A 26,439-nucleotide genomic window follows, 5' to 3' on the forward strand; every position below is an offset into this window, starting at 1 on the left:
GATGGCCGGGTCCTTCGGGCCAATAGCAGTGAAGGTTCTTTTGGAGGCGCGGCAGCGCTGCCTTCCAATCAGGCTCGTGGTTGTTGCGAGGCTCTGGGTTCTCTTCTTTTCCCAGGTGGTGTGTTGTGAAGATGGCAGCTGCGGCGCAGTCCGGGCTGGGGGCGGAGGAGCTGGCGCTGTTGGAGAAGTCTCTGGGCCTGCAGAAAGGGAACAAGTACGGCGTCCAGGGGGAGCGGAAGGTGAAGGGAGCGAGGAGGGGCCGGGAGCGGGGAGGGGCCGGGAGCGGGCAGCGGCGTGCGCGTGGCCACCGGCCCCCTTCCCCAGCGGCTGATAACCTCGTCGCTTCTCCCCCCGTCCCGTTCCTTCCGCGCTCCCCCCCCCCCCCCCCCCCCCCGCGGTGCGGCGCGCGGCTGAGGGGGAGGGGCGGGGCGGGCCTTCGTTCAGCGGCACCGGCAGCGCTTCTCCTTGAGCGGTCTCTCCTCGGTGGAGGTTTGCTCTTTTATCTCCCCCCCCCGCCCATCCCTCTTTCATCTGCGCTAACTGTGGCTGTAGGACCTCGCTGTCCGCTTGCAGGTCCTGGAAGCCTGTTCCCTCTGCCTGTCCCGCTAAACGTTATCATGGCTCACTGCGCGGATGTGGGTTTAAAACCTTGGTGTCTTCGTGTCAGTGCAGTTGTATTTGTGCTGTTGTAGTCGCGCTATGTTAAAAAGATGCATTTCTGGTAGTAAAGCTGCATCTGTAGTAAAGAATTCCTGCTCTTAAATTTTCTACTTTCTTCTTGTATATGTCTTGGTATTATTTCCTGGCAGTTGAGGCATGAAAAAAGCAATGCAAAACTGAGAGTATCACAAATGTGTGGAAGCCTTTATGTGGTTATGTCTGAAACAGACAGTAGAGAAATTGTAGTTCTGCGCTGGGCTTGTGCTTTTGTATGTTTCCTTGACTCTATTTATTGTTTATGGCTAGAGGTCTGAATATCAGTATATGCATTCTTTGGCTGCAAGTAAGTTTCTTTAGGTATTTAACCATCCAAATGATATTTTAATACTATGACTATAAAGCATAACTCCTGGAAAAATCAAGGCACTAGATTTGTCTGTCCATAGTTTATCTGACTGTATGCTCAGTGGAAAAATTGATTGGCAATCACTCTGATTTTAGAGTAGAAGAACTGCAAAATAAATATTGTGCTTTCAACCTGCATCTTATGTTAATTAACTCTGAACATAGACAAGTGCCTCTGCATGGTCAGACCCTTAAAAAAGGGGAGAGGGAGTGGAGAGGGGGCAATGGGGTTTACATTTCAGTAAGTTACTTCTCTATCACTTGATGTCATAAATGCCTGTGCTTTTAGTCTGTTGCAGCACATTTCATGTCATTCATTTTATTTCTGTCTCTGATGGTTTACTTTTCTTTCATACTCTGAAAGGCTTCTAGTGCTTGTGTGGTCATTTTATTTCATTTCTGAAGTAGCTTCCCAAGGCAAATTGACATGTTTACAAGTAGTTGTTTGTCTGTACCCCACCATATGCCAAGTCTGTGATACGTTTGGCCAATTTTATATGGCTTCTCTCAATTTTGATGGTTTTCTGTTTGAAGAAGTACTTGTAATACACTGATGAGGACCATGCTATAAAGTCAGACTTGTTTTGGTGTGCTGTCCGGTTTCATAGAAGTGTGGATTAGATGCACAGAATTTTGGAAGCTAATGGAAGTGATGTCACTTCAAAACTTAATCAGTTTTTTATGAGCAGTAGATTTCTTTGGTGTCCTTAAATATTGTATCTGAATTAAATAGATGCTTTTTTAAAATGAATGTTCTTGCACATGTGCATTTTTCCCAAGACATTTAAATCATGAGGAAAATCGGTTTAATATACACTAATGTCACTGCGAATCTTAAATCCAACGAAGTCAAATATTTTCCTGTTTATAAGGGAAAATCATGTTACAAAAATGTGTTATGTTGTCCTCACCAGGTGCAGATGAAAAGGTTTTACTTCTCTCTGAGTATTTGGCAATACAGTAGAAAGTATGAATAAGCATTTCAGTAAGTCCTGGATAGTGTGATGTGTTCAGAGAGAGATTGGATGCTGCTGGCTTTACAGCCTTAGGTCACAGTCCTGAATTTGAAAATGAGTCAACAATTAATTAGTACTGCTTGTTCTGACACTGCTGGAAATCTTACTATCTCTTGCTGATATTCGTATAGCTTTGATTATATTAAGCTAAAGGTATATTGAACAAAAGGTGTATTGGTTTGTCCAAATGTATATGTAAATATCTTTTCTCTGTAAAAAGTGAAAATAAACCACCTGAAAGAGTAAAAAATAGAATATATGTTTTCCTTCTGATATTACTACTCTCAATATAAATAATTCTAAATGCTGATATATTGTTTTAGAGATCCTTTGGGGGAGTATGAAGTAACTATTCTCTATGAAAATAACTAAATTATATACTTACGCTTTTTTTTTTTCCTCTCTTCTAGACCCCTGTTCTTCAAACAAACAATGGTCCCAGCCTAATAGGATTCATTACCATAGCTGCCCATTTAGTTAAACAGGCTAAGAAAGAACAACTACTTGGAAGCACTGCAGAAGAGAAAGCTGTTGTTCAGCAGTGGTTGGAATACAGAGTGACTCGGGTAGATGGATGCTCTAGTAAAGAAGATACTAGAATAATTCTGAAGGTAAAGATTACTTAATTATCTTGCCACTGAATTTTGGACCAGCTAGGCCCTGAGGGGGATTAAGATGCTAATGTATGTATGAACAACTGTATTAATAAAACTCGGAAGATTCTGAGGACTTTACTGTATCTTTAAGTATTGGCTTTTATAGTGCTTGCTGAGTTTTTGACCACTGACAATCTGTGAGAAAACAACTTAAACTATATGAAGTTGAACTCTTACCCTCTTCTATGGCTGTAATACTGTAAAATACCTAGCGCATTCCAAGTAGTTTAAAGATTGTTCAATTTTCTAGTGTCTTATGAACCTTAAGACACTGGTTTCTTCCTGTCTTTATAAACAAATTGTCCTGTGTGGTATTTCAAGATAACTGTGCTCTCCTAGTTCTAAGAGCCACTCTTCTTGAGTTGATAATATGGACTATAAGCCAGTACTTGACACTTTAGTAATTGGTATGGATAACAAAATGAGTTATTGGACAGAATTGTATATGAATTGCTAAAAAGTGAAATCATAGGGGAACCTGTGTAAAATTGTCCTTTCCATTGAGCCACATATGTATGGAGACTTTAGTCAACTATATTAAATTCTTCTTGTAGATTGACGCCCAGTCTTTCTTCAAAAGAAGCAGGTGGAAGCAGAAAAGAAAACCTCAAGGGTCACTCAGTTATTTGAGCAGCCAGATGGCAGGGAGTAGATTAAAAAAAACTTATTCTATTTTCCTTCTTACTCCTTATGACTGATAATTAGTATTTTTTTGCAACCTTGTGGGAACACAGCTTGAAGAGAAGTTGTTTTACACTGGTAAGTGCTAAGGGCTCTGTTTAGTAAATGGGTACAATACAAGAGTGAAATCTGGTCAATTCTTATAGAGCTAGGTTTTCTTGGTTTTGTTCTCTTTTTTTATTTTCAAAGTCTCTCTATTTTATATAGAAAGTGCAAAATTATTGGTGCTACTAATTAGCTTGGGTTTAGAAAAGCTTTGTGAGCCGCAAGGTTTCAGCAAGGCTGGCTATACCTGAGGTTAGCAAAGTCTTAATTAAGAAGTTTTCTGACTTCTGCTAGATGTGGCTAATCTGAGTAAACTGGAATTATTACAGAAAGCCCTTAAGATTTACTGAAGCAGTAGTCAAGAGGGAGAGTTAACATCCTGTATAACTTAAGATGAAACTATGAAACAAAGCCATATTAGTAACTGGTTGTGCTTTTCAAGCTGACAGCCTCCTTGGTCAGGCATGTTGTTCCATGTCCTCCAGATCAATGTTACAGAGGCCCACTTTGGGCAAACTCTAAAGAACCATTTCTCTCACTTATCTTGGGTGATGTGAACTATCCTGATCTCATTGTGTATACAGGATATCTTCCACTGCTTAAGCATGTGTCTGTTTACATTTCTTCTCTTATTTGTAATATCACTGGTTTTACTGTCTACATGTGAATGCTTTGAAAACCTCTACAGTCGTGGTTACTCAACAGATACTCATCAAAATTCCTTATAATCTCCATCCTTAGAGATCTTCTAAATTCAACTAATAAGACATTGGCTGTGTTAAACTTCAAGGTTAGGTCTGCTTTACACAGGCTTCAGAGGTTCCTTCCAACCTAAATTTTTCTGATTGTTATAGAAGACAGTCCAATGACATATGAACTACTAATTTGCAACTAATGTGATGAATAGTTCTACTTTCTTAGCTCATTAATAAACTCATAGTCTACTAAATACACTACAAACAAATGAATTAACACTTTGCAAAGGTTTGTCTTTTGTCTAAATAACAAAAATAAACAAAAGCCAGAGGAATCCCAACCCAACATTACTTTATTAAAGAGAATCATGTTGACTTTCAGTTATTCTAGCTCGTAGAGTTCCACGTCAGCTAGATACCTGTCCTGCAGGACAGACCGTTCCAATTCATTTCTGTGCAGTTTATTTAAAAATAAACAAAAACCCCTTTATGGTTAATATGTAATAAATGCGAGTCTTTTATCTTGGTTTCTAAAGAACTTTTAATGTGTTTTGTGCTATTACAAACTATGAGGAGACCATACAAGAATAAATACTACCTTTTACTTACCTGTCTTGCCTATATGTTCTAAATACAAAAAGCAAGTTTTCTGTCTTGTTATAACAAGATATATCTGTTCTGACTGGCTTAAGTGATGATACCTTCTTTGTCAGCACACATATCTGAGTAGGTGCAAAACTGCGTTTGGGTATTAAAACCAGACTTGGAAATGTGATGGTTTAATGGTGAAGCTAATTCCTTTTTTCAGGTTTTAGCCTTAACAGCACCAGCAGTTAGAAAAGACACTGTGCTGAAATACAAATGTGTAGATAAATGAAATGTTTCCAAACAAAACAAAACTTCCTTACTAGGAACGTTCAGTGTCACTTGTGGGAGAACCTCAGCCTTTAAACCTATTCTAATAAATACTAACAACTTAAAAATTTTCTACTTTTTTTTTTTTCGTTTTTTCCCCTTAGCAGATGTTGAACAGTCAGAATTTATCTTGACACAGGACTGCTGTGGAGTTGTTCTAGCATTAATAATTTCATAGTATAGCAATTAAGATTTTTTTTAATTTGTTCTCTTGCCACCATGATTAATCAGAACAAGAGGCAGTCTACCATTAAAATATACTATGCCAAAAGGGAGCATGGGGAAAGAAATAAAATAGAGAGGCAAGTCTGAGACTGTAGTTTTACAGTGTCTGGAATACACAGTGGCAGTCTTGGGACAGTTGCAGCCTAGAGCCACAATTTATAATAAGCTGTGCCAAAAACAGTTTAGTTGCTTCTGCTGTAAACCCTAGGCTGCCTCTATTTAACTCTTAAATGAGGTGATGTCTTGAAAAACCTCAGTAACACACTAGTTTGTTAGTTTAAACAGGAAGGGCTTTCTTTTTCTAAGGTCTTGAGAAAAAATGTTCTTAAATTGATCTTACTGGCACGTTGACTGAAGCTATTATTTGACCTGATAACAATCATAAAGTAGTTGGTCTGTCCCAGTCAGGATTTTTGTGTTTGTTCATAGCAAATGCCATGCTGTTCAGAACCCATCAATTGCAGTGTAGTTTTGTCAAAGTTTTGATTTGAGCTTCTACACTGGACAAAATAGCAGGATCAGTATCTCTGGACTGTTCTGCAGCACACACAGGAATGATGATTGTCAGTAATGCATGATTGCTTAATTTCTGATGTTACTCATTTTCTCTGCCCCCCACCCTGGATGCAATTCCTTTGCCTCTGATCAACTGTGTGACTTCTGGTTATTAGGAAATTAAGTTGCACAAGAAAAAAATGTGCAAAATTGTTGTGCTTGATATCTAATAGGGTTGCTGTACTTCTAGGGAGAAATTGAGAACCTTTTTTTAAAAAAAAAAACCTTTATATGTGGCACCAAATGTCTGCACAGATGTTAATGAGTTGTATCTAGGGGATATGAACATCTCTGCTTCATCAATTTTAGCTCTTCAGAACTTGACTGGGAGGTGAGGGGGCAAAAAAAATCTTTGGAGGCTTATTCTAAATAATCATATTTTCTATTCAGAATATAACTTGTGTGTTAGAATTCACTGAAAAGCTTCTGAAGAAATGCAGAAAGTTCTAGTCTAATTTCTAGTCTCTGAAGAACAGTTAGAACCAAAAATGTGTTATTACTTCAAATGTGTCTCATAGAAAATGTTCCATTATTTCAGAGGCTTCTAATTTCCTGTTCTTTATGGCTGCAATCATGAAATGCAATTAGAAATCTAAATGAGAACTTTTGTTACTATTTCTGGTGCTTGTTTGAAGAATTACTGTTTCCAAAACCTGTGAAGCAAGCTAATCTATATTCCATCCATATAGTTCATCCAGAGGTTCGGTACACTGTTAGTCGACAGACTTTCAAATGGGATGTCTGTTCACATTGATGGGTTTGTCTAGCCCAATGTTCACTCCTCTCCCTTCTCTAGCAACAGCAGGATATTGTGCAATTAGAGGCATAGAAGGCTGCATTCTGATTATTTGGGCAGCATTTGTTGATTATTTTTCCTCCTTGTCCTTTGGTGAGAAAGCAGCTGACTGAATACAGTAGTCGTCCAGACCAAGTTTAGATCATAGTTTGCCTGTTATGCAGCTAAATCTTGAATTAGAATTCAAAGTATTGTTGCAGGGGAAAAAAAAATCCATGCCCCAGAAGTGAAGTTCCGCTGTTCTTGTATCCTGTATTGTCAGAGAGCTTTAAATATTTGAGCATGGTCTGCCGTATGTCACTGCATGGTGCAGTGTAAAGGCACCTAGGGCATAAATGTGACCTTGAGAATATTATTGACTGAAAGAATGTGGATTTGTTTGTAAAGGAAGTATGTACAACAGCAGTGGGGTTCTTGTGGACAAAATGTCCACAGAATTAGCGTGTGGTTAGATCATTGCAAGTTGTTGAGTCATTTTGAGAAGCAATGGTTGCTTGTCTGAGCTGTAGTGATAGCCATGTCCCAGCTTGCGGCAACTGGAAGAGAATTCAGTCATTTTAATGGATTAATTGGATTACAGGCAGTTGGACTATGTTCTGAAAATATGGTAAGCAACAGTGTGGGGCAACCAGAAGCATGCTGTGGGTGGGTTGTACTGAGCTGTCAGCTTAGATGTCGGCCGTAAATAGGACATCTTTTACATAGAACAAGCAAATGGTAATCCATCAGTCAGTTCATAGACAATGCAGCATCTTCTCAGCTTTCCTTTGCTTTTTTTCCTCTTCCTACCCAAGAATGAAATCAGAATTGTTATAGTTGTTTATTGTAACAATATGCATTCAGCTGCAGTTATACCTTATGTGTTTGCCTGAAACTTGAGGAAGGCATTCCTGAGATTGTGACAAGAAGTTAATATAGTTACATGCATATATTCTAGCATTTAGATGATTTAGTTAATCTTTGAAGTTGCATGTAATCAGTTTAAGTGCTGATATTCAGTACATGAAAGACAGTGCCATGAATGGCAGGCAACTAATAGATTTGAATTTTCCTGACATAGCAGTAGTTCAGATAAAGTTTTTTATTCGTGTTTCCATTAATCTCTTCAGGACACGAAGACTATTTCAGTTCAATATCATGGTCACTTAAGAAAGCTTCACTTCTGGGAAGTTTAACATGGAAACTGTCACAGTTTGCTGTTAGGCAGTAATGTAACCAGTTTTATGGGACTCCTAACCCATTAGAGAAGATTAACTAAATGCTCCTATTGTACATGGGGAAAAGAAAATGTGCTATGGTGTTTCTAAATTAACTTGACTTTTACAATATGTATTCAGAATAGTTTACTAAATCTTACAGGAGGAATATGCGTGTTCAGAACCAGAATTACAAATTAATGCTAACTTCTCCAAGACTAAACCACATCAGTCATATTCTGTTGCCTCAGTGAACTGATTTCATAAAACTTGGTAAGCCAGAATAAATAATGGGTCACACTGTGATGGCTTACTTTGTCCCTAAATTTTTAGGATGTTCTTTACTGGTGAGTATTTTGAGTATGTAGAAATAATAAATATGCCTGTGCAATGTATTTGAAGAGCAAACTTATTCTTTTTATGGTATCTACCTCTCCTGAACAACTATGCAAACTGGTGTTTCCGCATAGAAATTAGTTTACCTCTTAAAGTTGTGTTTAAAAAAAAAAAAAAATTAACATGATGTAACTTCTTTAATGCAAAAACTCAGAATTTTGACAAGTGAAATAACTGTAATGATTGTACTTTCTTAAATAGTTAACTTTTTCAGTAAACTGAGCTATAGTTTTTTTGTCCTGCAAGCTTTTTTTTTTTAAAACACTGCATTTGCCTTTGTGGTGTGTCTGAATGAAATTCTACAGAACTGTAGTTTGATATTTCAAGTAATCTGAGAGCTAAGTAATATGAACAAATTAATAAACAGTCTAAAGGGAGAGAGGGGGAGCTACATAGCCAGAGGCAGATGACCCTACAGAGTTTTAAGTGTGCAGGGCTTATTAGTGCAAATCAGGGAGGATATTAAAAGAAATCAAAGCAGACATTAGGACATTTAACTATTATAAATGTGTAGAAGACCTGTCAATAAGAGGTCATCAAAGAAATGATAAAGTGGTATAATGGTGTCAAATTCAAATGCAAGGTCAGATGTCTAATGAAAAGAAAATACTAAAAATGTTGAGACTTCGTGTATGCGCTGTAGGACGCCTCCAACAAAAACTGCAATACACCGAAGGTTAAATCTAGTTTTTACTTGCCAGCTAATGATTAACCCCCTTTCCCTGTAATAGACTTGGATTGTTTATGTTGAGATTGGCGCTAAAGTGTATGCTGTTCACTCTTACATTCCCTCATTTAGAGGGAGAGAGGGGGGCAGTTAGGTACATGTGAAGGATAGGAAGAGACTGCTTATGGACAGCTAAAGAGGTAGAACTAAGTGATACCTCTGCGTGTATGCACGTTGGTTGATTTTGTTTTTGTTTGTTTGTTTTTAAGAATTGAGATGCTTAAGAGCAACGATGAGTCTGTCAACCTTCTGTTTTCCTGCAGAGAATGATTGCATATAAAGTGACATGAAAAAGGGTGTAGAGAGACAGTCCTTCAACACTACAGACTTGAAATATGCTGTATATAACTTTACTCAATGAATCCAGTGAAAGTCTCCAACTGCCCACTCATGTAGTGTCTTACATGGAATTGTTAAAATCTTTCAGAGAAATGCTCTTAAATGCTGAAGCAGTACTCTTTTTCACATGGACTTGGTGTAAAAACTGAACCAATGGTATCATTATTAAGATTTGCCAGCAATGATTTCCACACTAATAAGAGCAGATGTTAAGTGATACCAGTTGATAGGTATCAAGTTTCAGGCATTGAGCTTGAAACACATTTCTTTTGGCCCCCACCTTGTTCTGCCTTTGTTTCTCTGACATCTTGCATGTTTGCAGTTCCAGAACTTTGTTGACCAGCTGTGTTGCGTGTGGAGTCCTGGAGCGCAGGATAAGCTGCTGCTGGAAGAGCAGTGCGCTCCTCTCTGAGCCTAAGGCTGTGCTTACAAGCACCTGTGTTGTATGTATAATATCTGGTAAATGGTATGAGTCATACACACTAGTCAAAAATCCACAACTTCACCATTTTGGAATTGCAGTAACTTGAGGCCTGCAGAAGACAGGTTTGAAAGTATTTCTGTGGAGTCAGCTACCAATGTGAAATAAATCACGCTGCTGTATTTACAAAAATTTGAGTGAAGTGAGGGAATTATGAAAGATTATGTGCCAGCAGGGAAATGACTACCTCTTTAGAGACTAACATTTAAATTCTATTGAATTCTCACTTTCAAAGAAGAATGATATTTTAGGTTATTAGCTTGACTCTTCTGAGATTTTTCTTCCTCCTTTACTGAGTTCAGAGAAATAAAATTTGTCATTTATTTCATGTGCATGGTCTTCAGAGAATGTTCTCAATTTTTTTTTAACAACTGCCTTAATGTTTTTCTTACAAAGTCAATGTTACACCCGTGTAATGACTACTACTTTTTTAGGATCTCAACACGTATCTTGAAGATAAAGTCTACCTTGCAGGAAACAGTTTTACCTTAGCAGATATTTTGATGTACTATGGACTGCATCCCATCATGGTAAGTGGTATTTGCATTACTTCTGTACTTACAACTATTCTATTCATGGATTTATCTAAAATCACTTGGTTGCTGTAAAAATTGACATACTACATTGATCAATGACAATTGCAGAATAAAAAGTGGAGGAGTTTCTTATGAGGACTTCAAATATAACTTGCGTTTAAGTGCTTGTCTTTAACTTTTGTTAATAGCTAGCTATAGATCTGTCTGCTATTATCTGTAGGATTCAGAGTGCTTTAGTTCTCTGTATGTAGTGTAACATAAAGTTAACACCTGTCCCTGTGTATTTTAGCTATCAGAACTCTATCTGTCCAAGTCTGAAACATTACTGCTTACAGACTACAGGAGGAAATAGATAAATGAAACTGAAAGAATGTGTTAGAAGTGAAGGTCTCAGACCTTATTAATATTGGAGCAATGCTACTGGTGCTATGAGAGATGCACTTAAATTTAATTCCTGAACGATGAATGCATATAAAAGTGTCAGGTATCCTGAAATGGCTGTTTGTGTTTAGAGACTTGATAATAAGAGCTGATAATATAGAATATTAAAATAAAATGGAGAATCAGTGCTTAGAAAAAACAAAAATAAAAGTTTGTACTGAGTGATAGAGATGTTGAGACTCTTCAGTTCATGCTTAGCTCAGGGTGTACTATGAAGTACTTATAAAACATTGCATCTTGGTTTTGAACCCAAAGAGGTAACTTAAAAGAGAAGCAATAGAACTTACTGGTATTTTGGTAGCTGGCATGTGATTGTAAATGAGTGGGCCTTCCCTGGAGCGGGTAATACTACACAAAACAAAGGCATTGTACAAAAAGGTCTTCTAAATTCTTTGGAGAAAATGGAATCAGTCAGTTTTACATAAGAAAACAGGAAAGGTGGTTTTTAGAAAAGATACCTCACCCTGTGTGGCTGAGCATCTGTAAAGTCAGTTGAATGGATTGTTACTTTATACAGTTAAGAGTACCAGTAGAGGAGTGCAAGAATACTGTGTTTCAAAAGGGAAGCTAAAGAAGGTTTAAAAGAAAAGGACAAGGTAGTAAGATATTACTAAAACATGAGAGAACTTGTGTCTTGGTTGTCCAGGAATAAAAGTTCAAAAGAGACAGTGTTAAGCAGAGGAATGAGAAAAGCTGCTTGATCTCAGAAGCTTCTTGAAAGCATGTTAGAGTAAGTCACCTGGAATTAATTATGTTAAGACTTCCTTTAAAAAAAGAAAATATGATTTTAGTAGTAAGGTAGATAATGTGGACTAGAATGTCAGATTTGGTAATCTTTCACATATAATGGCACAGAAAGGTGTGTAGATACTTTTAAAAAATATGACTGTATATGCTGTAAGGGAGTACAACTACCAATGAGACATTTAAAAACTAGGCAGGGGAAAATCAAGCATATTTTAAATTTAGAGTTTGCTCTAGAGTAGACCACCTAATCAAGGAACAAAAGATAAAAGTTGTTGCTTTGGGAAATAGAACAGATGGTAAAAACAAATGACTTGGTGCTCCTGGGTGCCTGCAACCATCCAGATGCTACTTGGGACAAGTTCATAGTACAATTTCATGGAAGATAATTTTTGGACTCGGAAAGGTATAAAGGTCAAATAATGGGGTTGCTATTCCAAAGTAGAGGAAAAATGTAGATGGTACTAGCCAGTTCCTGGCTAGATTTTGAAGGTTACAGAATTGGTTAATATTAATGATTGATTAGAGAAGTAAAATCTTGAACTAAGAAAAAATCCTGTGGATTCTTTGTGTATGTGGAGGGGTAGGGAAGTGCTTCTAGAGATTCTTCTCTTTCCCGAACTTTAGGCAGAAAAGCTACTATATCTTTTAATGTTATGCAGTCCTGGGAACTGGTTTGTCAGATCACCACTGTCTCAGCTAAACAATGTGTAAATCTTCAATAAATATTTTATATAATTGTAGCTTCAGGAGCAGAGGCAGAAATGAAAGAAGCGGGGGAGAGGGGGAAGAAAAGAAAAAGGGAAGTAGTTCTAACTCTCCAACAAGGTCTCTAGAAAATTAATCTAAAAATGTTACTGGCAATGACTTTTAGGATTAATCTCTCTGCTTTTGATGGACTAAAAACTTAACACTGACATTAATAATAGGATACTGTCCATCAGTGACATACCATCATCTTCCTGAATGGATTAAGTATTAATAAAAGAAACTTTAAATATCTTCTGATGCACACTTCATTAGAAAGTTTAATACCACCCAGTATTATGGCTTACACTTTTTCACCTGTTGTTGCATCTTCCTTTCTCAGTGTTTCTGAATACAAATTGTATGTATTCCTTCCTGCCTCCCTCCCAACTTTTGCACTTTCCGTTATCTGAAGAGGGGTTCCCAGGATCTGCTTTTTCAGTGACTGGCCTGGACCATTTGAGCTTACTATTCAGTTTGTCTACTGAACAACAGCAACTCCTAATTCTGTAGTTGTATGCCTTGTATTCGTTCTTCCTCTCCTTTCCACTTATCTTAAACACAATAGTAATAAGTGGTTAAAAATCCACACTGTGGGGAAGGAATTAGTACTTTAGTGAATGAGAGTCAGGTTCACAAGTAGCGTTTCAGGCTTCTTGCAGAGTATAATAGAGACATTTTCAGTCTATGAATTAGTGCACAGCTGTAGTGATGAGGCAGGAACTGAATCATGTATGTTGTTCTGCATCTTAATATACGTCGCATAAATACCCCAAAAGTGTAATGTTTCATACTAGTTGTCTAAATTAGCTTTTTCAAGGTGATGTGATTTACATTGTCATGTGAAATTCCATGTTTTCTTGTCTCTAATATAAATATGACTGTCTGGACAATTTTGAGTATTTAAATACATATGTAGATGAATATGGTGAGCAGTGAGGTGTGTACTAGGTTAAAGCATGGATAGCACAGAAAAGGTGAATTTGGCAGCATTGCTGGCAGATAGCTCAGGCAATCAGTAAGTGTTAAATCCCCCCTATGGTAATGAATTAGTTTTCATATTAGAGCTAATATTTCTTTTTACACAAAAACTTCCCTATATTTTCATTCTTAAATAGAACTAGACTTGTAATATGCTGTTTGAAAATACTTAAGAGGAATAATTGATACAAAGGTTGATCTGTGACTTTCTATACTTCCTGAATTTTCCCAGAACTGACTAGTCTCATTTATATGTCTAACTTAAACTTCTTGAATAAACTCTAGAAAACAACTTGTGTGTGAAATTTATATCTGCAAATAGGAGAAGACTCAGTCAAAGCCTGGGGGTTAATCAAATACAGCCTACTACAAAAAGAACTATGTTCTTTTCCTCAGGTCAAAACTACTAATATTTGAACTGTGGTGGGACTTGACTAGCAGTTTAGTATCCAGTTATTTTTTTCCCCCCCATAATGAACACTTTTCCTGTAATAAACAGATTAGCATTAATTCTTTGTTAATATTCATCGATACAGTGCTTATCTTAGTACTGGGTTAATATGCTTTCATCCTAATAAACAACACTGGAAGTAGCTCTTCAATTATAAAAATGATTTCATTTTAAAGAAAAGACTTTTTTAGCATGTTCCTTTAACAACAGAAAATGTTTCAAAACTGTGTGAAAGTACATGCATTTTATGGAAGGAACAGTTGAATCCTGTATTTCATATCTGTAAGGCTAACTTCAAAAATCAGATACTTAGTATTTCATCTTTCTCTTGATGCTGAAGAACATCAGACATAAGCAGGTATTTTTAGGCTTGCCATGCATATGCAGAATGTGGGCATGGGAATTTATGCCTGCATCCCCAGTGCTACTGAAAGCAAATTTAATTAAAACTTCTGTATTTATAGCCCTTTTAGAAACTGTGTTCTTTATGCATTCTATGATGACCACCTTGGTTACCCTTCATGAGTTTTGTGATTGGAAGACTAAGGTGTTTTCATCATTTAAAAAAAGAAAAAATATTCAAATTGAGTGTCTGCTTCTTTGCTATTAAAATAATTGCTTTAATAGCAAATAATTATTTTAATAGCAGAACAGCAGCCTTTCTTAACTTGGGGGAATTATCTAACTTAATGAGGAAGAACAGAAAATACCCATCTAACAACATATTGTAAAAATGCCATGGAAGTGATCTCTAAACAATTAACCTAAGAGTTATGTTCTGAGTAAAAAGTAGAGCATGCCACAAAGTGCTTTTTAATATATTTCACTGATAGAGTACATTATGTAAATAAGTGACAATATCTTGCTTGTAGTGCCCAGAGTACAAAAGGGCTGCTCTTTTATTATCATTTTTTTTATTAAAGTAGCTGTCTGTTTCGCCCTTCAGATGTTTTTTCACCACACTAACAGAATGGAGGAGGACTAATTTTCCAGACTTTATTTTTGATTTACATGAGAGAAACTTGAAGTTTGAGAATTATCATTATAAAATTACAGAGGGGAAATACTGTATCTGCTGCAAAACCTAAAGTGTAATTTAACACTTTCATAATCCATTATTAAATCCATTATCCATTAAAAAGATGTGAAAAAATGTATTTTAATTATAGGTCTGTCACTCCACAACAGTCATTAACTTAAAATTTTACAGTATTCCTAGTACCTGCTCATACTTAAATACCTTTTCTCACTTTCAGTAATTTCAGATGGCCTTAGGGTGTATATATGCTGCTCTTTGCATGTTCTCTGCTTTTTAAATAGTTCTGAAGCTTCATACCAAGCATCAGCTTAAAATTACCATTGATTATAATAAACTGTATGCGATTCAAAGCATCTTCCCCTAAATGGTGCTGCACTTTTTTGTGTCCTGAATATACAATATATGAGGAACCTCAGGCAGTTTATGAAGTATCTCAATTTAAAAAAGCACTTAGTGTTGCATTTTAATAGCTTGTACTTTTCTGTTTGTAATGTCTCTAAAAATTACTGTGTTTTTCCTTTTATCAGCATTGTTTTTTTCCACTTGTCTAATGCTGATTAACCTTCCTGTGTTTCTAGCTCAGCCAAGTAAAACATAGTTGTGCTTTTTAATTGATTTGTCTGTGAACTTCTATCAGACTATGTACAGCTGTAGGAGTAGTATTCACATTTCCATGCCAGTAGCAAGAAAAAGGGTGCAACAGCCTTTTTCATACTGCTTGAACTGCTGAACAGTTGAAAATTGCAAAAGGTTTTGTGCAAATTCATGAGCAGTAGTATGCTTGTATTCTGGCAGGTGAGTTCCCTAGGAAAGAGAGCTACTTGTTTTCAGAAGCAACTGCAAGATCCCTGCTTCTCAGTTGTCGCTGCTGTTACTATACTGTTAACTCTGTCATTAGTACAGCTTTAACATTATGTGGCAGTGGTTCAGACTACCCTCCTGCAGTTCTTGGCAATTAATTCTTTTTTTCCCCTCAGTGTAGTTCTAGCTTCTAGTATTATATCCATGTTTTCTATTTACTTCTACATGATTAATGTTTTCCAGTTTTAAGCCAAGTGAGAGAACAGTAAAGAGAAGCAGTGAGTGTTACTGCCAACCCTTGAAATCCAAAAGGGTGGGTTGTCCAGGTGAAATTCAACATGAGACTTGATTTTGAATACAAGCTTTCCACTCTTAAAGCTGAATAAATGAGTTTGTATATCTTCTTGTTTTTGATTTTAAAGTTTGTTGGAGCATGTTTGTTTTTAGCTGTCCTGTGCCCAGAATCAAATTTGTAATGAACCTGCATTTGCCGTGAAGCCTGACATTGTAAAACAAGGCATAAGAAATATGACATCATCTTAGCTTCTGAGGAGGGACCTTAACCTTACTTAGCTTTAGCAGTCTAAACATAAAGTGGGCATGTCCAGCTAGTGATTCTTCTGTTAGAACTGACCTTTGTAGGTGTGCCCACTTCTTTCTATTGACTGCAAGAGATGTCAAGATGATTAACTTAGGTTCAGTGGCTAGTTTAGCTAACTGAAAATGAAATGAGAGGAATCCTATGCTGAATGAGTTAAGTATTTGTGTGATAAGATAGGGTAGCTCATAAGAAGATCGTGTTTGGTTTCTGATACAATTTTGTAGTCTGTGTTTTGAGGCTTATCTCATTTTCAAGTCAATTGTAGCAGGTTAACATGAGGCAGCATATTACTGTCTGGACTAGCAAATTAACTTGGTTGCAGGGGACTGAGAAGACCTAGAAATTGGTAATAAGGAAAAATAATACAGGTGGTATGGTAAGGGAGAGTTATTACTATTATTGTTCCCATTAAAAGATGATCAAATCAATGCAGAAGCAAGCAGTGTAGCTGGTAGTTCTACTACTTCTGGCTTGAGAGACTGAAGTACTAAAAGATTTTATAGAGAATCTTTAAGGACGTTGCTGACATTAATTTAGAAGACTTTGAAGGGTATGCTTAAGCTCCTTGCTGTCATAATCCTAGATTACTTTTATCAGAAGACTGGATCAGACAAACTAAAGGTAGATGTAAGTTCTTCATTAATCTCACCCAGAATTCCTGTGGCAGGGAGCTGTTGTAATAGCTATGTAACAGCTGGAAGCTTCTTCCTTACTGTTCCTCTTGTGGCTATTTAGATCTGGGTTAAACTAAACAAATTACCCTGATCTTGACTTGAAATCTCTATGTTGAACAACAGGGCCTCAAATTATGGGATTAAATGATACTATTTTAGAATATTTGTATATTAAGTATGGACAGATTTTTAGTTTGCTGTCTTACATAGTAATTTAAATCATGCCATTGCTGCCTTGATTACTAATAATGTGAGTTAGCACATCTGAACAGTTAAACAACATAGCATAGAACTTACCTTACTACTTATAACTATTAATCGAAATAGATGACAACTTTATTTTTTCTTCTCCAGTTTGAATGTGCCTGGAAAAAAACCCTATCCATACAGTTGTAATGCCCACCTTGAAATACAAAGCAGTCACTTGGCCTGTGAGGCAAGACGACCTGCTAGGTTAGAGGAATTTAAGACTGTACGGTATATTTGTGAAACTTCCGCCATATGCATGCTATATGTTAACCCCTTGATAAGTTGTGTTAAATTCAAGCATTTTATCCTTCTGCGTGTATCTTACAAATGTATATTCCACTCTCCAGTTCTGTTCATTTGAATTAATGAAGATTATAGTGGAAAATACTAAGTTTTGAAATAAAGAAGTGAATTTTAAGGTATGAAATTAACACAGAACACTTGGACAGTCACAACTTCTTCTGTTAATTGAAATCAACTTTAAAAACTATCAACTTTAATTTTACCTTACCACATGTTATGACACTGATGTTATTTGTGGTGCTTTCTATTTCTTCACCATACAGGCTGACCTTACAGTGCAAGAAAAGGAGAAATACCTTAATGTGTCTCGCTGGTTCAACCACATTCAGCATTATCCAGGTGTCCGACAACATCTGTCTAATGTCATCTTTATCAAGAATAGATTATATACTAATGCTCATTAAGGAAAACTTTCATGTCATACTGAAAGGGTGATTAGAAATTTAGACTTTACACTGTCCAGAAGCACTAACTTGCAAGTACTGGTTTGTAACCTTCTGTATGTGAACCAAAACTGTTGATGCCTGAGATAATAAAATTGCATTGAATAGCTGTTGTTTGTCAAGAATTTGAACTAGTAGAATTATATCATGTATCTGTTTAAATTCAACAATGATGGAAAGATGGAAACTGAGCACCAGTTTTTCATTATTTTTTTTAAAAATGAAATGTTCTTTTAGCTAATCAGATTCAGATGTAATGAGATGGTCTTTGATGTAGGAAAGAGTATGTCTCTTCCTTCGATATTCACTCCTTTTACTATTTATTGGATTTTTACATCTGTCCTTCATTGTTTCCATTTTATTTTCCATGGATGTTTACACTAGTTTTATAAAAGTTAAGAGCTATATTGTGTGCCAAGGATGTGAAAAAGGGAACATGCAAATGTTACAAAGTATTTATGTGACCTAATAAATTATTTTAAAACTCTAGTCTTAATTGGTTGTGATACTTTTGAGTTTTTTTTTTAATATAAAAATTCGGAGTTTAAAAGCATAGTTATTTTGCTACTTCATTTTATGATTATATTTTATTTGGATACTAGAAGCACTTTCTTTTGAACAAGGTAACAGTAGGGTTATTCAAAATTCTGCATATATCTCATTTCATATGATAGTTCTACACAAATGGAAGTGCAAGTTTCAAGATCCTGGGGGAAAAAGAGTACTTAAGGTAATAATGAACTAGTCTGCCACATTCACTTTCAATTTTTAAACGTTCATGTCAAAAATAAGGACAAAATATTATTGTGTGAAACAGTGACAGGCTTTTCCATTGTAGAATGTGGTCCCTCAGATTTTTTTAATTAATTTCAAAAAGCTAATGTAATGGCCCAAGATGGGCCTCTGAATTAGGTAACTACATTCTGCACTATTTTAGTTAGTTTTTTTTTAACATAGTGAAAGAGATACAAAAATGTTTAGCTAGTTTAACTGATAAACTTGTATATTGGCTTCTGTGACTGTGCAGCAAACTACTTGTGCAGCAAACTACCGCTGCAGCCCTTGTGCTTGGTGACTGTAGAAATGCATGCTTTTGTCTTAATTTGGTGCTACTTGAAGAGCCTCCCACTGAGTGAAGTAGATGCAAAGATACTGTGGACAGCTGTTTATGCACACTCCCTCCTATATTTTGAATGATGTAGGGTTTTAAGGAAAAAGTAGGTTGGTTAGGTAGGAAATGAGATGAGGTAATTAAACTGTATCCTAACACATACTAATAGGACAGAAGAAGGTGGCACAGGTGACCTTAATTTGGGCAATTCCAGACTCTCATAGGGGTGTGTTGTGTGTGTGTGTGTGTGTGTGTGTGTGTGTGTGTGTGTGTGTTTATACACACACACACACACACACACACACACAAAAAGAGAAGACTTTCAGGCATACAATACTACTTCTACAAATGTCTTATTTTGTTTAAAAATCTTGTTTGCTTTAAAAAGGTTCTCACTGCTTTGCAGGAGACTCAGTTCTCAGCTTCTACGGTTTCTGTTTTTGTTAGTTGCTTTTGTTCTTCACCATTTAGAAGCGGGCCATATGTGCCTAATTGTGAACTTCTCATTGAAGTTTTGTGATCTGTTCAAGAGCTGCAGAATGGACTTGGACTTCAGTGCAAACATGTACAATAGAATAAGGTACAGTTTCTAGCTACAATTATTAGAAACCTCATACTCCAAATTCTTTTATTTCACTGTCTGTGTGCTTCAGATTTTGCTGTCATTGCTGGTACTCTTAATTCCTGATTTATTCAAACAGTCATTACCTAGTATGTACATAAGTGAGTTTTGGGATTGCTTGGGAGACTTATTTCTGTCCTCCTTGGGGGCAAATGGTAATGAGACTTCTTTTTTTAAAAAAAAACTGTAAAGTTCTTGTACAAAGAATCATTTTCTGTTTCTTAAGGGAAAGTGAGTCAGAATCATCAGTGCCTTAGGTTAGGGTTTGGGAAAGTTTCACATTCATCTTAGTCTTTGGGGGGGGTTTGTTGTTGTTTTGGCTTTTTTTTTTTTTTAATCCTCCTATCACAAATAAGAATAGTTGAAGTTTTGTAAAGGGTACATGTAAGCCTTCATCCATAGAAACCAGGACATCTTTAAAAGAGCTGACTAGCTGTTGTGTGCTCCACTGTATTTTGTATTTAAGAATACTGAAAAGGAACTGCAGCTAAAATATTGCTGAAAACAATATTCTCATCTTTTCAGATCTCTACTTTTTTTAGAGGTGATGTTGTAGAATATGGTTTCTTGTCCCAACCAGCTGCTGTTTCCAAGTATCTGGATTTCTCAAGGTGGCTATATGTCATGGCTGCAGTATCCCCTAGCCTCTTGTGCCAGTTTTTTCTCTGGTGTAGAACACAAAAATATTGCTTGCTGATGAATTTAAGCAAAAAGGTGTTTCAGATAACTGCGAGACGAAATATTTGGAATTGAATTAGTACAATTTAATTTTGTACTGTCTGAAAATGCATTTTTCTGAATTGTCGTAATGCTAACCTGAACATTCCAGTTTTCCTTCCTGAGTGGAGGAATTAAGAGAGGGGTAGATGGTTAAGACCAAAGAAGGATGAATTGAGACTTTGTCTTTAGAGAGAAGACTTGGAAAACTAGGTATTAATTATACCTCCCTCCCTACCCCTTTCATGTTTTTAGAACACTAAGGACAACTAAATATGCAACTTTCGAAAAATCATGATAAAAACATAGATTGGCCTACTTGAGCTTGCATGAGGTGCAGTTCTAAAGGTTAAACTTCATATTATTTGTGGATAACTGGCATAGTTGAGCTCTCTGAAATTGAGTGTGGTCTGTATAAAGAGTGTGAGTGGGTAAATGTTCTGCTGTTTCTAAAATTGCTACTCTATGTCTTTCTGTTTCTGTAATAGTTTATTATACTTTCATTGAACATTAGTAAAAGTGACTTTCCTCCCTTCCAATCCCCTTCTTAAAATTTTTGTTGCTGCAGGGTGCAGTAAATAGTGATGTTATTTTACTTTTGTTCCTTCACAATTTGATGATGATGGTGACCACAGTGATGTGTGGAATTTATTTCCACAGCATTTCATGAACAGTGACACTCTCATTTGTTAATGTGTCTCATCATTGCAGTATTATTATTTTGCATAATTGTTCTATCTAATTTATTCAAGGGGCCTGACATGTTATGGTCTTTTAAGTATGTGCCTCTAGGACTTGGGGCTGTTGCCATATGGTGAGATAGTACTGTGTGACAACTTTCCAGCAGCTGAAGAATTCTAACAGTGGAATAAATATGATTATTTTAAGTGTTCGATGAAATCTTACACTTACCACTTTGAATTGTCTTTTTCGCCTTGATTCCAGGATGACTACTGCTTGCAGAAAAGCTGGGCTGAAACAGATCTTCAAGTACTGCATTGGATATACTGGAAATGTGCTGATGATTTTTAATGCCTTTTTTTGTATGTGTAACTTCATTTTCAGGTGAGTTGTCAGAGTTTAGTTTGACTTTGGAAGTCTTTAGTTCTTGCATAGAGATTTACAACTGGGTAACTGATCTATAGAAAAATCCAGATTTAATATGGAAGAATTAGAGAAGAGGCTAAGTAGGAATTAGAAACTTGCGAAGGAAATCTGTGTTACACTTAAAATACTTCCCATTTTAGACCAAGCTACTAAGAAAATTTGACCATTCAGATGGAACCAAAATGCAGGCTTTTCATCATCAAAACTGTAAAGAATTTGTTGATATTAACTTAAATGTATAGCACACTTTTTTTTGTCAAATTCCTTTTGTGTCATCAATTATTTACGTACCAGGCAAGTATCCTCCTTTTCTACACAGAAATCAGGTTACATATGTATCACTTCTGGTTAACAGTTAAAACAGTCTAATCAAGCAAGTTATGTTACCTTTTTTCGCTCCCCATTCTTACTAAATACTTGCTTTCAAGAGGTTTCCACCTAGTAAATTGCCAGAGATTCTTTGGGGAGATTGCATAACATCTGGAGGATTAAGAATCCTAGCTAGCATCTTAGTTATTAACCTGTAAAAGGTGATGTTTTCATATCATTTTAATTTTTTCTTGTATTCCTTCTCTGTGGTCACCTTCTTCAGAATATTTTTAAACAGAAGTAGACCTTCTTCCAGGAATGAATTTCTTACTACTATTTGATACTTTGCAACAATATATTCTTGCAGGCCTAGAAATGGGGAACATATCTTTGTAAAGGTAGATCTTAAATTTTCCAGTAAATGTCATGGCTTTTTGGAGTATCTTGATACAATGTGTCTTCAATCTTCAGACACATACACATGCGTGCATGCAGAGAGAGAGAAGCTAGTTTATTTTAGATTATAATTATAGCTGATGGAAGTCATCAGCTGGCAACTGAGAGTCATCCAGACTCTTCAGTATGAGTGTGGATCCTGGGTAGTTGAGGCTCTGACTAAAGATTTAAGATGGGAATGAGTCTTCTGCATTCAAAGACGCTCTTGGATATTCTACAAAAATATGGTTTAGAAATGTTAGCATATTTTTGTCCCTAAAACAAAATATGCTCAAGTAATATCACAGATAAAGAGAGCTCTAGAACCTGGGCATCCGCACCCTCCTCTTGGTTAAAAACTAATAGATGACCAAAAGCCTGCTTCTCCATGCTTTGACTTTGGAAAAGACTTGTGCAATTCACTTACAAAGGGATTCGCTGAGAGAGATGAAAATAGAGTAATAGATACACCTATAGGATCACTATCAAAGAATCCAGTGTAAGCTCTTCCATTCAGAGGTCTAGTTCCCATTCTTTCTCATCTGCTAGCATCTTCTATCTCTGCAGCTGAATTATGGTTGTCTGACACATGAATGCTGAAGCTGTGAATTGAGAGATTGTCATGATTTTTCTCCAAGTAAATTTGTCTTGGTGCGGCCATAAATTGTGGGGGGGTTTTCTTTCTGGTTTTCAATTTTATCACTTCCTTTAATCTTTGGTGTGTTTCGTGGTCTTTAACTTCCAAGTATAACTGCAATGATGCAACTGTTTAATGGATTAATACATGTAGTGTTTTCTCCCTAAGAGCAGTATTTCTTCTTTGCATCTATAATTAGATCATGCTGTTGCTGTCCTTAACCATAATGCCAATGTTTTGTATTCTCTGTACACCTGAGCACGTGCTTACACACTCAGTAATTTTCATTTTGTTCTTAGCTCACTGAAACTGAATTTTTCTCCTCATATTCTTGTGCTTGGGTTGAATGCTACTGCAAAAGAAACGTGAGGAGAGTTGCCATCGTATGTCTTTGCTGCACTGAGCTTTTGGATTCACACTGGATCTTTGTATCCTACTGCTGCATGTCTTGAATATTGGATTTATCGTACTTTAGACCCCAGCTCTAGGGTGACATATAAAGATATTGTAGATTGGGGAGAGAATTTGATTTTGTAGTAATGGTTACTTGTTGCTGCTCTGTGCGCATTCCTGCAGGCATCGCCTTTATTTTCTGTGCTGGTAGTGACTACAATAATTCCAGTTGCTGCAGAACAGAGCAAATCTCATCTTTCACTGTGCAGGCAGGAGGGAGGTTAGCAATTTTTCATTGTTGTTGCATCTTAAGGATTCCCCTCCCACATTACCTTGGCCCCTTCAGGAAGATTTTCATCTATTAAACTTTCCTTTCTCTGTTGGAGGAACTAAATCTCTTTCAGTGTTTCCAGGCTGGTGATCTAATTTGACAGCTTGTCCGTGATGTCTATTCCACTTCAAAGAGGCAGGTAGCCTAGGGCTAGCCAGCTGTATTGTGGATTCTGCAGATTTGGCTTGCTGTTCCTGCTGGGTGTCATCTGTCTTCTTAGTCTTGCGGTGGATAATTTTTGTCCTCCCTAGCATCATCTGCCTGAGCAGTTTCTGCCTGGCAGGCCTGTCTGTCCAGGTTGAGCATCAAATACAGTAGCCATACAGCTAATCTGACAAGGCACTACTCCAAACAGCGCTGCCCCAGGCCTGCTTTGACCAGGATCAGCATCACAGCCCACAAACTTCCAACTATCATGATTGTAGTCTCAGTCTTCCATCACAGATGCAGCCCATGGACTTATTCTGCTCACACAAAGTATGTCCCCCGCCCCTCTCTGTTAAGGGCTGTCACTCCAATTCCTTGCATCTCAGCAGAAGTCTGCCTCAACAGGTTTGGGTTTCCCTGCCTGTTGCCAGCATTTGACTTGGACACCGCCACTTGGATGAAACAATCCTTTAGTGGATTATCATTGCTAGACAGCCTGTGGGGAAAAATGACAGCACTGGGCACATTAATCTGAAGATTTTGCAATTTGGAATGCCGCTAACACTAATAGTAAATGGCACAGTGATCCCTAAAAGAGAAAGCGGGTTCCATTGCAAGGCAAAAGTGACATACTTGGTTTAGTATATCTTCCAGAAAAATACATGATGACTACATATGTTGATTTTCATGCTCCAAGCCACAAATATTTCGATATTTTTACAACTTGATGACTACTTCCTACAAACTGACAGGTTAGGGGCTCTACAAGTATTGTCTTTTTATAGTCATCACCTCGTTAAGTCCTCCTTAATTTTTTAAATATGTTTTGAGAATAAGCTTGACAGGGCATTGACAGTAAGCGAGGCCAAGAAAGAAAAAAACATAAATGCATCAAATAAAGCATTTTCTTTTTAAAATATATATATATTCATACAAAGAGGAGAGATGGTTTCAGGACAGTAGTCCTGGAAACCAGTGCACTGATCTATCACAGCATTTGTCCTTGCTTCAGTTCTGGAATTCAAAACCTGACACTGTTCATGATGTAAAAAGTTTTTCCTAGAAATGCAGTACTTATAAATCCCCTAACTACAGGATTTTCTCCCTAGCAAATAAAAAGATAGCTGGAGCATATGGCTTAGAGGATGAAGTACCTTGTCTGAGAGAGAGACTAATGCTTGGAAAGGACTGTAGTTAGAGTGGGGAAGGAAAAAAATTAACATTTGAACAATTCTATCCCTAATACTTAATGATCATTGAGCCAACTACAATATCCTATAGGATGTTGTAGAAGCACTAACCTGATTTATTGGTGATTGTCTGGTACTTAACTCTGGATGCAAGTGAAAAATGTAAATACCAATTCATAAGTTGCAAGCGATGGTTATTTCAGGGGAAAAGAGAGATGTGAAATAGAAAAGAAATTTTTATTTCAGTGATTTTTATTCCTGCTAATTATTGCCCATTTAACATGCAATATTTACAGACTATATAACAGTGATAGTGGAAAAACAATTATTTTAGATGATATATTCATGCTGAATTTAATAGCAACTGTAGTTGAAGTATTTGACACTTCCCAATGTAAGTTTCGTATTATTATTAAACAGGTTTTAACCATGCTGTGAGTGTTTTTTGCAGAGAATGTTTCAACAAAATTAGTTCACTTATTTTGGAGACTGACTTTAGAGAATTATATGTATTGTCAACTTAAAAATATTGATTTCAGTGAGCAGCTCCTATGCTTCTGAGTTGTGTGCTCCATCACACAATTTAATGACAGGGTCATTTTTATGTCTATTTTAATAGCTTAACACTATGAAAAAGAGAGTCCTAATTTTTTTCATCTTCTAGGCAGTGGCTGCTACTTATAAAAACTATGCAAAATACTACTATTCATGTTTTCTACTAATAAAATAGTAATAGAGAAGGAGAGAGAGCCCCCCCCCCCCAATCTACAGATGCAGAGACCTAAGCAAGGATCAAGTTATTGTAGTAATTACCCTATACATAGAAAGCAATATATATATATATGTATATATAAGAAAGTTACTGGTTAATATATTCTTTCATAAGGGAGAAAAGTGATTTTTTGGGGAGGACGGGGGACAGACATATCCTGATATTCTCACATGGTTTAAAATAATAAAAGCATCGAGACTTTTAGTTGTTCTTGCTATCATCCACCATTTCTTTAGGAGTAGTAGTCTATTTGGTAAATATAATTTTCTCAAACCATAGGTCTAATGACTGGTGTTCATATTTGCTATGCCTAAAAGCAAGTGAATTTATCTGAATTCATACCTGTTCCACTACAACAACCCAAACAACCCAACCCCTTCTTCTCTCCCCCCACCCTATTTTCTGTGTGATTCCAGAAATCTGCAGAGGACCAAAAGAAGGTGATGCACTTGGTTTTTGTATTCAAGGCATTCCTCATGCAATTGCTAGGATTTCTCAGCTGCCAGCCTAGGCAGTATTGGTCTCCCTAGGCTATAGTAGCTTCCTTCCATGAAAATACACAGGAATCTTTAGGCCTCATATGAGCAAAATTTTCAAGCAGAAATACCTGGGAGAGGGCAGTTCCTATAGTAACCCTGGGTATGGAAGGTCTTGGTTCTCTTCCTGGCTTTTATTCATCTGCACAATAGCCACTTTTCCATATGTGCCTCTGTCTTTTCCCTCATCTGACATCTCAAGAGACATTAGCAAAATTCGCTAGAAGAGTTAGGTTTTATGAGTCATCTTAGAAAAGGGGGCGCCTGAGGAGCTGAAGGCGCAGACCGGGAGCAGAGGAGGGAGGCCCGCACGCCTCCGCCCTTCCGTGGCCAC

The 26,439-nt window shown here is 36.8% G+C and overlaps 1 protein-coding gene and 1 long non-coding RNA gene across 4 annotated transcripts; both read left to right on the forward strand.

Annotated features, from left to right (window-relative positions):
* Position 1: 1 nt before the first annotated feature.
* EEF1E1 (eukaryotic translation elongation factor 1 epsilon 1) lies at positions 2–18,287 on the forward strand. 3 transcript variants are annotated; one of them, XM_026114853.2, is made up of 4 exons: positions 2–214; positions 2,492–2,692; positions 10,223–10,318; positions 17,619–18,287. In XM_026114853.2, exons 1-4 carry the CDS (start codon positions 2–4, stop codon positions 17,757–17,759), a joined length of 651 nt encoding a protein of 216 aa, XP_025970638.1. In that variant the 3' UTR covers positions 17,760–18,287. The 3 variants fall into 3 exon arrangements, with proteins under 3 accessions (XP_025970638.1, XP_064363131.1, XP_025970639.1); XM_026114854.2 differs by having other exon boundaries at positions 108–239; XM_064507061.1 differs by lacking the exons at positions 10,223–10,318; positions 17,619–18,287 and adding an exon at positions 3,292–8,488.
* A 948-nt stretch (positions 18,288–19,235) lies between these two features.
* LOC135327544 (uncharacterized) lies at positions 19,236–25,229 on the forward strand. Its single transcript, XR_010387847.1, has 2 exons — positions 19,236–19,489; positions 21,194–25,229. It is a non-coding gene; the product is annotated as an uncharacterized LOC135327544 (long non-coding RNA).
* The last annotated feature ends 1,210 nt before the right edge of the window (positions 25,230–26,439 follow it).

This window comes from Dromaius novaehollandiae, chromosome 2 (assembly GCF_036370855.1).
Source record: "Dromaius novaehollandiae isolate bDroNov1 chromosome 2, bDroNov1.hap1, whole genome shotgun sequence".
In the NCBI taxonomy this organism is placed as follows: Eukaryota; Metazoa; Chordata; class Aves; order Casuariiformes; family Dromaiidae; genus Dromaius; species Dromaius novaehollandiae.

Bases quoted from the DNA above. Each gene is read 5' to 3' on its own strand.
- EEF1E1 (XM_026114853.2), top strand. From the start codon at position 2: ATGGCCGGGTCCTTCGGGCCAATAGCAGTGAAGGTTCTTTTGGAGGCG. The intron at 215-2,491 runs GTACGGCGTCCA...CCTCTCTTCTAG, and splicing joins GGCCTGCAGAAAGGGAACAA to ACCCCTGTTCTTCAAACAAA. The intron at 2,693-10,222 runs GTAAAGATTACT...CTACTTTTTTAG, and splicing joins ATACTAGAATAATTCTGAAG to GATCTCAACACGTATCTTGA.